The sequence below is a fragment of the Mobula birostris genome, chromosome 3 (genome assembly GCF_030028105.1).
Source record: "Mobula birostris isolate sMobBir1 chromosome 3, sMobBir1.hap1, whole genome shotgun sequence".
NCBI lineage: Eukaryota > Metazoa > Chordata > Chondrichthyes > Myliobatiformes > Myliobatidae > Mobula > Mobula birostris.
In genome coordinates, this window is record NC_092372.1 from 79677378 (window position 1) to 79691788 (window position 14411).

Consider the following 14411-nt stretch of genomic DNA (forward strand, 5'->3'; position numbering starts at 1 on the left):
CTGCTCACTCTCTCCACTTCTGATCCCTCTATGAGGATTGGTATGTGTTCCTTTGTCTTACCCTTCCTGAAGTCCACAATCAGCTCTTTCGTCTTACTGACATTGAGTGCCAGGTTGGTGCTGTGCCATCACTCCACTAGTTGGCATACCTCACTCCTGTACACCTTCTCGTCACCACCTGAGAATCTACCCACAATGGTTGTATCATCAGCAAATTTATAGATGGCATTTGAGCTATGCCTAGCCACACAGTCATGTGTATATACAGAGTTGAGCAGTGGGCTAAGCACACATCCCTGAGGTGCGCCAGTGTTCACCATCAGCGAAAAGGATATGTTATCACCAATCCGCACAGGCTGTGGTCGTCTGTTTAGGAAGTTGAGGATCCGATTACAGAGGGAGGTACAGAGGCCCAGGTTCTGCAACTTCTCAGTTAGGATTGTGGGAATGATGGTATTAAATGCTGAGCTATAGTCGATGGACAGCATCCTGACTTAGGTGTTTGTGTTGTCTAGGTGGTCTAAAGCCGTGTGAAGAGCCATAGAGATTGCGTATGCCGTTGACCTATTATGACAATAGGCAAATTGCAATGGGTCCAGGTCTTGCTGAGGCAGGAGTTCAGTCTAGTCATAACCAACCTCTCAAAGCATTTCATCACTGTTAGGTGAGTGCTACCGGGCGGTAGTCGTTAAGGCAGCCCACATTATTCTTCTTTGGCACTGGTATAATTGTTGCCTTTTTAAAGCAAGTGGGAACTTCTGCCCGTAGCAGTGAGAGGTTGAAAATGTCCTCGAATACTCCTGTTTGAATACTCCCATTTGGAGGATGCAATTGTGGATAGCATTGTATGAAGGCATTCCATTATCTACACTAGGTGTCTGCACTGATTTTGTTCATCGCATACACTGGATGAATTCCACCATCAATAACTATTAGGAACCAACACTCAGTTTTATAGTGCTGTAGTACTATTGTTAGTGTTCTAATTTGTTCTACATCTGATTTAAATACGTAATTTTGTCCTTTTTTTAATACCTGTTTAACTATTTCTATGAAACTTCAGCTAATTGGGGCAGATACTTAATTGGGCCAAAATGTACTGGTCCTGATGTATCCCAATTAACTGGAATCCACTGACTCACAATGCTCCTGAATCTTGGGAGTAAAAAAATATTATCCGAGGAAGATGTCATTTCTAATTTCTGTCCTCATTGAGCACAGGGCTTAAAGTTAACACTAATATTTCTGCCTAAACTATAGAACAGAGTTCTACTACCTTATTACTTTCAATTTTAAATCAATTCTACTCAAACATTTATTTATACAACGTTGTTCTCTACTGAAACGTCTATTTGTATCTAATTTGAATATGCATCTACAATAATAAAACATCATTGTTGCCCCATAATCTGTTTTGTTCAAATGAATATAGCATCCTGTCTTTACTTACATTTCTTCAGACAAGTCAGTGGTGACCAACAGTGAACATGCTGCAACTGCTCTGAACTCTCAATATCTTAAAAGTTTAGAAACTGATACTGCACAACGCACTCCGAGATCACATTTTATATAAACTCACATTCTACTTCTGCATTCAAATTTTTCTCATGATAAACAAGAATTAAGTTGCATTTTATGGCCTTCTCCATCTGACAGTCTATATTTAAACTCTATGAAGCTGTTCTCTGACCACCCATTGCTTGCCCACAGTATCAAGCCAGCTTCCATTCCAGATATAATTACTTAGTTTTTTTTTTCAAGCCAACTTACCGACATGAAATTCCAACTGCTACTTTTAGTCCACCAATATCACTTGCAGATTTGGTCTTCTAAAGCATTTAATCTCTCTTCTATTCTGGTTTCTTCTGCAATCTTGTCACCACTCCCTCCAAATTAGTGTTCATTGATCGGGCAGAAAGGGTTTTGGACTACACACAGTGGCATACTTTAATCCAGCTCTGAAACATGAAAAGTCATTCTCAGCCCCAGTCTCTCTCTTGTAACTATTTTTTAACTCAGTATTATATCCCTTGCTTATTTCCCTAATAGTTCAGTTTATGTAACAAATGCTGTATAAAGTGCCTTGGCAAACACTTTCCAAGAAGTGCACATTTTCTTTTACAACGATGCCATCAACCTTTCTACAATCAACACCTGCTACCTTTGCAAAAAGGATTCCACAACATTTCTGCAAGAAACCATCCTTTGGAGAATGCATAGTGCCTTGCGTAGTTTGCAGAAAATATACAGTATATTCCTTTAAGGTACAAACACCCTACAGGAAAAGTAGTCAATCTATGGCTGACAGGAGAAATTTAAGATAGCAATAAATCCAACAGAAAGATTTATAGAGCTATCAGAAATAGCAGTAAATTGGAAGAGTTTTAGAACTTAACAATGGATGAGAATCAAATTGGCAAGTATAGGCAAGACAAGAAAAAGATCGCTGAGGAGACATACAGATCAGCTACAGACAGTGCCAGCAGAACTTGTAATGGGGCTAAAGGAAATGGCAACAGAAGGGAACCAAGTTGTATCTGTCTTTAGGAAAGAGACAAAAAATGCCAGCAATCCCAGGTGACCAAGAATCTAGGGACAAACAAGGATCCAGGGCAAATTAATATTTATCAAAATAAAAATACCAAAGACATTGCAGACATTGTAAAGGATGTTATAATCTGTATCAGTCTATTCAATTGGAACTGATGGAAAGATAACTGTAACCTCCATGTGCAGACAAACTCCCTCTTTCAACCTACTAAAATGCCTAGAATTGACAAAGGACAACTCCTCACACCACACCACCTATACTCTAGCAATAAACAAGTTCAAAATCAGCTGGTTGAACTCTTACATGCCAGAAGATCCACCTTTGCTAATAGGAATATCAGAATATTGAGAAGACTTTGTTGATTTTAGCAAAAGAGGCAGTTAAGGTAGTGACACTGAAACAAATTAGCAACTCATGTTTAGTCTTTACATAGCACACTTAATGTATGAATTTTAATTTGTCAATGTAACATGGTAGGTTTAAATACAGATTTTGGGGTGAATGAATCTAACCTGTCCTGTGGAAGGCAAAGTTATCTATAATCAAGGCCAATTGATTATAGACAAACGTACAAATTTTACCTTAAAATTAGAAGCACATTCTGATCTCAAGTTCCATGTGACCAGAGTGTAAGGGATTCTTAACCCAAACTATAATAAGAGTTGGTAGATGTTTAATCAGAACTTTAGAATTAGCAGCATATAAAAGATCATCAACAAGCAGAACAAGTTCTACACCTGCCCCCTACACCTCCTCACTCACTACCATTCAGGGCCCTAAACAGTCCTTCCAGGTGAGGCGACGTTTCATCTGTGAGTCTGTTGGGGACTTTTACTGAGTACGTTGCTCCCGGTGCGGCCTCCTGCATATCAGTGAGACCCAACGTAGATTGCGAGACCGCTTTGCAGAGCATCTATGCTCCAACCGCCAGAACAAGCGGGATCTCCCAGTGGCCGTCCATTTTAATTCCACTTCCCATTCCCATTCCAATATGTCCATCCATGGCCTCCTCCACTGTCATGATCAGGCCACACTTAGGTTGGAGGAACAACACCTTATATTCCCTTTGGGTAGCCTCCAATCTGATGGCATGAAAATTGTGAACATTGATTTCTCAAACTTTTGGTAATGTCCCCCATGCTCCCCCTTCACCATTTCCCATCCCCTTTTTCCTCTCTCACCTTATCTCCTTGCCCAACCATCACCTCCCTCTGGTGCTCCTCGCTCCTTTTTCTTTCTTCCATGGCCTTCCATCTCTTTCACCAATCAACTTCCCAGCTCTTTACTTCATCCCTCCCCCTCTAGGTTTCACTTATCGTCTGGTGTTTCTCTCACCCTTCCCCCCATCTTTTAAATCTACCCCTCAGCATTTTTCTCCAGTTCTACGGAAGGGTTTCCACTCGGAACATCAACTGTACTTTTTTCCATAGATGTTGCCTGGCCTGCCGAGTTCCTTCAGCATTTTGTGTGTGTTACTCAGATTTCCAGCATCTGCAGACTTCCTCGTTTGTGATCAACATCATCTTATCTCATCTAATATGTGAAGTAGCAAACTTATCATTTCACTCCTATCACCATAATCTTTCACATTCAAAGTTTATCGTCAAATGCACAGGTGGAATGAAAAATTTGCATACAGCAGCAACACAGGAACACAGCTTCACATAAGCAGTGTTCCCAAGAAAAACGTAAGCATAAATCATATACACATTTTACAAAACAAAACTCAATTTGCTGGAGGAACTCAGCAGGCCAGGCAACACTCATGGGAAAAAAGTACAGTTGACATTTCCGGCGGAAACTCTTCGGCAGGACTGGAGAAAAAATGCTGAGGAGTAGATTTAAAAGGTGGGAGGGGAAGGGTGAGAGAAACACCAGATGTCAGGTGAACAAAAAGCCTCTATTTTAGTGCAGAGTGATCAAAGTGGTCTTAGTGCCGCTAAACTGTCGTGATTAATGTTTTGCTAGTTGGTTCAAGAAACAAATAGTTGAAGAGAAGTAGTTGTTCTTGAAACAGGTAGTGCAGGACTTCAGGTTCCTGCGCCTCCTGCCTCATGGTAGCTGTAAAAACATGGCATGGCCCAGATGATGAGGATTTTTCATGATCGATGTTGAGGCCATGCCTGCTGTAGATACTACCAGTGGTGAAGAGGGACGTGCCTGTGATGTATCATGCAGAATCCACTACTCTCTGCAGCTTCTGACATTCCGTCCATTCAATTTGTCATACTAGATTATGATGCAATCAGTCAAGACACTTTTAACAGTACACCTGTAGAAGTTTATTAGCACGGTCAGTGACAAGCTGAACCTCCTTAATCTCTAAAGTAACAACACTAGTGGACTTTCCTTAAGATTGCATCTATGTGCTGGGCATAAGACAGACAGGTTAACGCCCAGGAATTTAAAGGTGCTGACTCTCCTCTCCCTAGTGTGGACTGGTGCATGTTTATCCTCCTTCCGCTCACTGAAGTCAACGATCAGCTCCTCACTTTTTTCGATTTTATTGGTTGTTGTTGCAGCATCGCTCAACCAGATGTCCAAACATGCTCAACTGGGAGTGATGGGCCATTGCCAGTTATGCTACCCAATGTTGGCCTGGAGGAAATTGTGTTGTGGAAGCCGTCCCACAGCATCATTCCACGTCCATTAAACACTGGAGGTTAACAATCAAATCCACATACAGACGCGGACATGTTCTGGACAAAGCAGGTTCACTTCTGATTTAGTCTATGGTATATCTCTCTCTTTGTACTCCACATCCTTGTCTTGTGATAAGCTTTCACCCTCCCACCCCTGCAGCAGCTTTCTTTTCTAAATGAAAGCCCGACATTTACAAACTCAGCAAAATACAACACCCGTATGAATAGCCAAAGATGCCATTCCTTTTTGTGCCAGATATCCTGACTCCATACTCTGCTCCATGTTCTTAAGGAATTGAAATTGTGGATTCCTGGCAAGTATTAACAGCCCTACAGCTAGGGCAGCTGAAGGAATGTGCATACATGTTATTTTCTAAATGAATCACCTCCATAGAAATCATATTTCAAAGAGCCCAGGTAACCATTAACATCCACTCTTCTTCATAGACTGAGATGATTATACAATCCAAGTTGAGAACTAACGGCTGACATAAAAGAAAGCATCAAGCTGAGCAGCTCATTCAAGTTGCTCAAATGGGCATCAGAGATGTAATTACAGAGATTTAATAAAATCAGATGACTAAATATTTTCAATTCTTTTAATAGCAAAATGTATCCACCCCAACTCCACAGTAGCTATCAATCAACACCAAGAGTGAACGAAAGCACAGAATATTTCTTTAGTAATATCTGTTTGGTGCAGAAAATCATTCAGTTTTGCGTAGCAAGCACGAAGTACATTTGATTTCAATCTCTGGCTTCCATCACAACATACACTTTCTGGTTAATGCCATGACTTCCAGAGATGACTTAAAGGATTGGAATATGTTTAGCACCTGGTGAATTTCATAGAAATGAAACTCCAGTATTACTAATTCACTCCTAGTCCATTTATTGCTATTGATATTGGCCACTTTTTCCCCAATGTCATTCACAAAAACAAAATTGCACCAGAGATTAACAGATTCCAAATTCAACCACTAGCAGACATTTGACTGCGCAGAATGAACCAATCTGATGCACTTAATAGCTGGTATAAAAAGGCGAAGAATTATATTCACTGCTGAACTTTTTAATGTCATTATTTCTCCACCTAAACAAAAAAGTTCAGTGGCCTCTGATTAATTTGGTCTCCAGCAAAGTTTCCTGCAATTATTTCCTTATTATTTTGCTAAAGATGCTGACTCATACTGACCAAGCAGTAAGATTTCAGAGAGATCAACCCCCTTGCATCCTACTCTTCCTTTGGAAATCCAAACAGTTACAGTAAGTAGCTTGATCACTGCTTGGGGGGATATTAAGATTATACATTCAGACACAATCCTGCGTTCAATGTTTATATATTCTACTGTCCAGTGATCCTCACAGGCAGTTATTAGGAGGAATGAGGAAAACTGGTTTAGGCCTCCCCAGAATTGCACTAGCTGAAATGGACTAACGTCAGGAGAGTTTATAGTTATTCTTCAGTACATACTGTAAGTGTAAAGGGGAACAAAATGATTGTTACTCTGGATCCCAGGCAGCATAAAAAAACAGTAACCATAAAGACTCTCCACTCAGCCTTAATCCATCTGGACAATAGCAATACATTGGGCAGGCTGCTGTTTATTGATTACAGATGAGCGTTCAACACTATCAAACCCTCAGTATTAATCAACAAGCTCCAAAACCTGGGTCTCTGTACCTCCCTCTGCAACTGGAATCTTGACTTCCTCATTAGGAGACTACAGTCAATGCAAATTAGAAATAACATCTCCTTCTCGCTGACAATCAATAGTGGTTAGGCACAGCTTAAATTTGCCAATGACGCAACTATTCTTGGCAGAATTTCAGATGGTCACAAGGAGGCGTGTATGAGTGAGATAGATTAGCTGTTTGGGAGGTGTGGCAACAATAACTTTGCACTCAACGTCGGTACGGCTAAGGAACTGATTGTCGACTTCAAGAAGGAAAAGTCAAGGGGACACACTCCCATCCTTATCTAGGGATTAACAGTGGAAAGCATGAGCAGTTTCAAGTTCTTGAGTGTCAACATCTCCGAAATTCTATCCTGGGCCCAACATACTGATGTAATTACAAAGAAGGCACAACAGCGGCTATATTTCATTAGAAGTTTGAGGAGATTTGGTATGTCATGAAAAAAGTCTAACAAATTTCTACAGACGAACTGTGGGGAACATTCTAACTGGTTCCATCACCATCTTTATGGAGGTCCACTGCTCAAGTTTGCAAAAAGCTGCAGAAAGTTGCAAACTCAGTCAGCTCCATCATGGGAACTAGCATCTCCAGGATCAAGGACATCTTCAAAAGGCGATGCCTCAAAAAGACGGCATCCGTCATTAAGGACCCCATCACCTGGGACATACCCTCTCATCATTGCTACCATCGAGGATCAGGTACAGGAGACTAAAGACACACAATCAATGTTGTAAGGACAGCTTTTCCCTCCCCAATCATATTTCTGAACCAACAATGAACCCATGCACACTAACTCAATAAAGAGCAAAAAATATATATCTTGTAATTTATAGTTTTTTAATTATGTATTGCATAGTACAGCTACCACAAAACAACAAATTTCATGACATATGCCAGTGATACTTAACCTAATTCCGATTTTGACTCTCAGAGCTCAATAAAAAAAACAAAAAAAACCACCAATATAAAATCAATTCTACAAAACACAATGTACAAGTAACTGTCATATACATAGACTGATTTTATGTCTATAAGTGAGGCTAGGTGATGGGTATGTAGTGGTGGTGGGGGGTGGGGTGGGTTAATGAGTGGAGGTGTTGATCAGCCTGGTGGCTTTGGGGAAGTAACTGAAATCAATTTAATGACTTCCTTGCTGTGTGTGGCTTTGTCCAATATTGGGCACTATTAAACCTCTGAGCGCTACCACAACAAACTTAACACATTGGGGAAAATGCATAAACAGCCAACACTAGTAAACATTATATTAATATTATCATCATCTGAATTCATTACCTAAACATTTTATTCTCTCTATTTATCATTGATATTAGAATCATAGTGTATCCAAACAGGGAAGGAATGTGCTTTTCACCCATGCCCATCTAAATCCAGTGCACATGTATGGATCAAACTGTCTTAGGTCTCCCTATCCCACAGTCAAGTTTCAAGGGGTAGCAGTGTTGAGGAACAAGTTCAGGCATGACCTTCCTGACCGATGTAGAAGACCTAATGACCTACTCCTACTCCCATTCCTTAAGTTCCCAACACAAATGTGGCGATCTGAAAGTATACACAAAACTGGATGGCACATTTCACTGTCAGAAGACTGAAATTACATATGATTAACAAACAAAAACAATTTCCAATGAAAAATGGAATCAGGAAAATACTCTGAGACAGCAGGATTCGGCCCTTGTTATCGCCCATGCCCATCTGAACCCAGTGCAGGTGTACCTTATCAGTGAAACTGTCTTAAGTCTTTCTATCAGAATCATGAGGCAATGGGAAGTGGGCCTCATTGATATTTGCTTTAAGTAATTCTTAAAAGTTACAAAATACTTAACAAGAACATAAAAAAGAATTAATGCTTAAAACATGAAAATCAAGTTGATAAAAAAAAACAAGCAGGCAGAAAAGTGCAGCTTAGTTTTGTTTTTCTTACTAGATTTCATGTTTTAAACGGTTACGTTTTTTTAACATGTCCTTAATAAGCAGACAGAGGCGATGTACTGTGGAGAGCCAGATGCACATTACTGCTCATCCTGGACTACATAATCCAGACACAAACCTGGATGTAATGCAGAGCTTAGTCTAGATAATGCTAAATACAATTCAGTCCCCATTTTTAAAGCCAGATATTCTGTACATACATGCTTATACATTCTTATTGGGGCATATTATAGTTAGTTAAGGGGCTAAATAATGGCAACTGAAGTAACACATGGGAATATGTAACAAAATATGGGCACGATGTATGGGAGATCTGAGAGACCAGGTGATGAATGAGTAACTTACCTAACTCCTCTTGCTACCAACTACCTTTGCATTAGGTGCCCCCAGAGACTTCCCAGCTAAGGTCTCCCAACAATAGCAACTCTACCACCAAATCAAAGTTCAAAGTTTATTATCAAAGTACATATAGTCACCAAATACGAACCTGAGATTTATTTTCTTGTGGGCATACTCAATAAATCCATAACAGAATCAATAAACGACTTTATCAATTTGGGTGTTCAACCAGTGTGCAAAATACAAAAAGAAAGAAATAATAATAATAAATAAGCAATAAATATCGAGAACATGAGATGAAGAGTCCTTGAAAGTGAGTCCATAGGTTGTGAGAACACTTCAATGATCACTTCAATGATGGGGCAAGTGCAGTTGAGTGAAGTTATCCCCTTTAGTTCAAGAGCTTGATGGTTGAGGGGTAATAACTGGACCCAAACCTAGTGTTGTGAATCCTGAGATTCAATCATTGTGGCCAATCAAAACCCACCTCTCCCAACCAAACCCACATATTCACATTGCATATCTTGATATGTGCATGAGAATATGCAGCCTCCTCTATCTACATCAGACCAAATTCTGCAAGGGTCCCCATGACCGGGAATACCCAACCCACCCTAGCCTTGCTCGAAACTCTTATGGATGTAACCTCAAAACTAGTCTTGAAGAGGAGTGCTGGAGAGCACATTTTCAAGCCTGTTTTGAGACTTACAAATTTTAATGTGATAAGCTGTGAGTGATACAGGCATTGTTCCACTACTTTAACACCATTCCAACACATGCTTTAGAATGCACTGGCATTTAATATGCAATGTAAAACTATCTCGAACAAAATATTTGCCTCTCTAAATACATTTGTTTCATTGTTTTGGAGACACTTCTTTTAATAAGTATCGTCAAAACAATGGCACATTTGCCATAATATTTTAATTCTTAAAATTTACCCAATCTTGCCAAAACAATGAGACTTTTTTTTAAACTTAGCAGAAATGAGATCAGAGAAAAAAAGACCATACTAAATTTGTTGTACAAAGCTCCCATTATAATATATTTTTGCCTTTAGATTTTCTGGCATAAGCTCTCTTACAATCAGTGTGAAACATAAAATCAGCTAATATAGACATCTGACAAGAGCTACTGTGCTAGTCCACACAAAGATCAATTGTACTGGTGAATGGTCATAATGTTAACAGAAATACTGTGACAATTATAACTCTTTCTCATTTCATTCACCAATCAAAATTATAGACAGCACATGTTAATCCTCAACATGAAAACCACTTGGTGTTAACATTTACCTTTCTCATATAAATCCACCAGAATGTTATCGGAATAGCTCTACCCACAAGATCAGATAGCATCGAACAGGAAGATTTGATTATAGGCAAGTTAAAAATTGCCCTAAGCACATATGAGAGGCATGTATTATATTGGTAGCCCTCAAGCTGGGCAAGGCAATCCATAAAGAAAGCTTCACTTCCTGATATTAACACAAAATGCTGCAGGAACTCCGCAGGCCAGGCAGCATCTATGGAAAAGAGTGAACAGCTGTCATCAGTGACTCCATTTCCCAGTTCTGATGAAGGGTCTAAGCCCAAAACATCAACTGCTCACTCTTTTCCACACATACTGCCTGGCCTGCTGAGTTCTTCCAGTATTTAGTGTGCATTGATTTGGACTTCCACCATCTGCAGATTTTCTCATGGTCGGGATTTCCTGATATTAAACAGGTTTAATTTTAATATTAAGTACTCAGCAAGACAATTGCCATCTAGTAACATAAAAAGATGAAGTGTCTAAAATTTTCCTATCCTTGAACATAATAAACTTGCTTTGGTCATAACTGTATTTTTTCAGTGTAGAAGATATACTTTTTCCTTCTCCGTGGATTGTCACCTTGTCGCGGTGGAGAGGCTTGTGTGGTCCTGTGATCCCGAGAGCGATGCTGTCTGGAGCTATGCTCCTGGTAGGGTCACCCATGGCAGTAAGGTCGGGGGTGAGGTCCCTGACAAAGAACAATCCAACCAAGACCTCAACAGTGGAACAGGCGCATGAAGTTACTTCAAACTCAACGTCTGAGAAGGCAGATGAAGGCTGCAACAAATCCATCAGCTCCAATCGTCGTGGTTTCCATGCCATTGAAATCAGTTGGTTGATTTGTGAAGTATCGTGTGCTTCTTGGAGTGCAACATCAAGTACACGTTAAACAAATACACACACAGGCAGCTTCGCTCTGTACGGAACGAAGACCATCATCCTTGACCTCGAGGGATAGCCACAATGACGGCAACGACTTTTTCAGTGCACTTTAGGTATTCAACCCAAGTCACATTATCACTTGGTTCTTGTGCTGCTTACAACTCTGCCAACAAATGCTATTAATCTAAAGGAATCTTTTAGGAGAGTTAATCTCAGGCCGGCTGGTGGTGCAATGATATCAGCGCCAGACTCTGGAACGGAGGTTGCCTGGTTCGAACCCAGCCGGGTCCACTCCCATGTATGCTTTCCATCCGTGCCAGGTTGAGTGTTGAGATCACAACTTGACCTCATAAAATAAAGGGAAAAATACTGTGAAATGTCTGTGTGAGGAGTGGCGCGCCACACAGTCTCTCCCTCTTGCTCTGCGCCTTGTAAAGGCAAGAAAACAACATCGTTCCGCTAACATTGCACATGCACACACACGCCAAAAAAAAGGGAGAGTTAATCTCCTTTAGTTGCTAAAGTGTCCCACCTTGTGAGTTTTTCCAGTGGTTCCACAGATCTCTCACAGTGATATGTTTGTCTTCCTTATGGAATGTATTGCCTTTGCTGGTAGGATCTTTGTCTTTCATATCTTCTTTGATGAACTGCAGGGAAAAAAAACAAGAAGAAAGAGACACTTTAAAGCAAATGATATGGGGCCAAAAAAAACAGTAAATTGCTTTGGGCACTTTGTTCACGTTCCGTTAAAGTTAAGACTAATAATTAGCTGAAGGAAGGATGATGTTGGGTTTTAAGAGAATTCCAGCTAAAATGAAAAAAATGCCCAATGGATCTGTACCACTGCTATGCAAATATAAGCATTTGTTTATAAAGATCTTAATATTCATTAGTGACTATATTTTTAGCCTTTATGCAAAGTGGTTACATTTGCAGATGGACGTGGTAGCGTGCTGGAGGGATATTTCATGTTATTTGGAGATCCAGGATGGTAACAGGCCCTTCAGGCCTAAGTCAGCCAATTACACCCATGTGACCAACTTACCTACTCAGCTATATGTCTTTGGAATGTGGGAGCAAACCAGAGCACCCAGAGGCAACCCATGTGGTCACAGGGAGAACATGACAGCTGTGGAAATGAACCCAGATCATTCGTGCTTTAATAGCATAACTCTAACTGCTACGCCACTATGCCAATACTCAGGAAGTATTGAAACTCTAAGCAACAGGCAAGATCTTACTATGAGAACTCAAGTGTTTTTGAATGAACTAAGAATTAATATCACCAGTGTGGAAAATAAATACAGAATATTGTTGAAGATTATGTAATATATAGGTCAGGCATTATAGAAGGAACAACTTTTACTTATTTTACTGAGAAATACAGCACAGACCAGGCCCTTCTGGCCCAACAAGTCACACCACCCAGCAACCAACCAATTTAACCCTTGCTTAGTCACTGAGCAATTTTACAATGATCAATTAACCTACTGACCGGCATGTCTTTAGACTGTGGGAGAGAACCGGAACACGCTGAGGAAAACCATACATTCACGGGAAGGACGTATAAACTCTTTACAAAGGAGGCCGGAACCTGTTTTCATAAGGCATGCTCCCCAATCCAGGCAACATCCTTGTAAATCTCCTCTGCACCCTTCCTATGGTTTCCACATCCTTCCTGTAGTGAGGTGACCACAACTGAGCACAGTACTCTAAGTGGGGTCTGACCAGGGTCCTATATAGCAGCAACATTACCTCTTGGCTCCTAAATTCAATCCCACGATTGATGAAGGGCAATACACCGTATGCCTTCTTAACCACAGAGTCAACCTGCACAGCAGCATTGAGTGTCCTATAGACTCCGACCCTAAGATCCCTCTTATCCTCCACACTGCCAAGAGTCTTACCATTAATACTATATTCCGCCATCATATTTGACCTACCAAAATTTACCACTTCACACTTATCTGGGTTTCTCTGTAGCAGCAATGTTTGGGTTATGACTAGAGATAACGAGGTTAGGAATGTTGTTTTTCTCTTCTTGTGAGCTGGGAGAGAGATTTTCACGGTCTTTTAGCCGTGGAGAGATGAGGAGAGAAGACGCGAATGGAGAGAGTTGGTAGACCACTGGACGGGGTGGACTTGGAGCGAGGGTCCAAAGGGCCGCAACGATCGGAGGAGGTCGATAGTGAACGAATGGCCAAACTTGTGAGCTCCAACATTGTGCAACAGACTGTTTAATAAGATTGGGTCCTTTTTTTTTCTTTTTTCGTTTCTTTACTAATCATACAGTCAAAGTAAGAACTACACAGCTTAATCTTTTAATCGCATATTGTGTACTGTTTGTTATTTTGGGGTACTAATTTGTAACAGGAGATCGTGCAGCATCCACCCAAATGAGATTTCTTAAGTTTGGCCAGGCTGGGGGCTATCACCCCCTATATTAAGCTGCCAGCCGAAGTGAGAGTTACAAGTATTTTTGGGGTTTTATTTTCTAATTATATAGAATCTTAGATTGTTAGAGAACAGGAAACTATTTAGCCCCCTGTTTCAGCTGAGCAATAATGTCAATCCAATTCACTCTTCCTTACGAACAGTTGTAAAAATTATTTTCTCTCAAAGGCCTAATTAATTTCTTTTTGAAGGCACTGGTGGACCCTATCAACAGCGAATTCCCATTCTTATCCACCCTTTCAAGTCAAACGTATCATCATCTGCCAAAATTTTACGTCTTTGTCTTGGTCCTTAAACCATCAGTCGCAGGAACCATCTTCCTCTATTTACTCGATCTAGTCCTGTCACAGTCTCATATACCTCCAACAAAGAAACTCCACAAATAACAACAGCTTCTCTCTTCTAACCACACCAGTTGTTTCTCTCTACACTCCTTCAAGCACACAAGAACATAAGGAAAAGGGGAGTAGGATCACTCAAGCCTGCCCCAACATTCAAAATGATGTGGATGATCTCTGTTGACCTACATTCCTGTGACAATCCCTTTAATCCTCAAATACTCAACTTTGCAATCATTTACC

General features: G+C 40.4%; 1 protein-coding gene across 5 annotated transcripts in view; it reads right to left on the minus strand.

Moving 5' to 3' along the window:
• stim2b (stromal interaction molecule 2b) overlaps nt 1-14411 on the minus strand; it is a 156484-nt gene that overhangs the window by 43029 nt on the left and 99044 nt on the right. For 4 of the 5 annotated variants that reach the window (XM_072252920.1, XM_072252919.1, XM_072252921.1 and 1 more), the window contains one exon: nt 11909-12023. In XM_072252920.1, coding sequence (XP_072109021.1) covers nt 11909-12023 — 115 coding nt within the window. Of the gene's footprint in view, nt 1-61; nt 127-11908; nt 12024-14411 lie in introns of those variants that run through there. The other variant, XM_072252922.1, reaches the window with a different exon arrangement.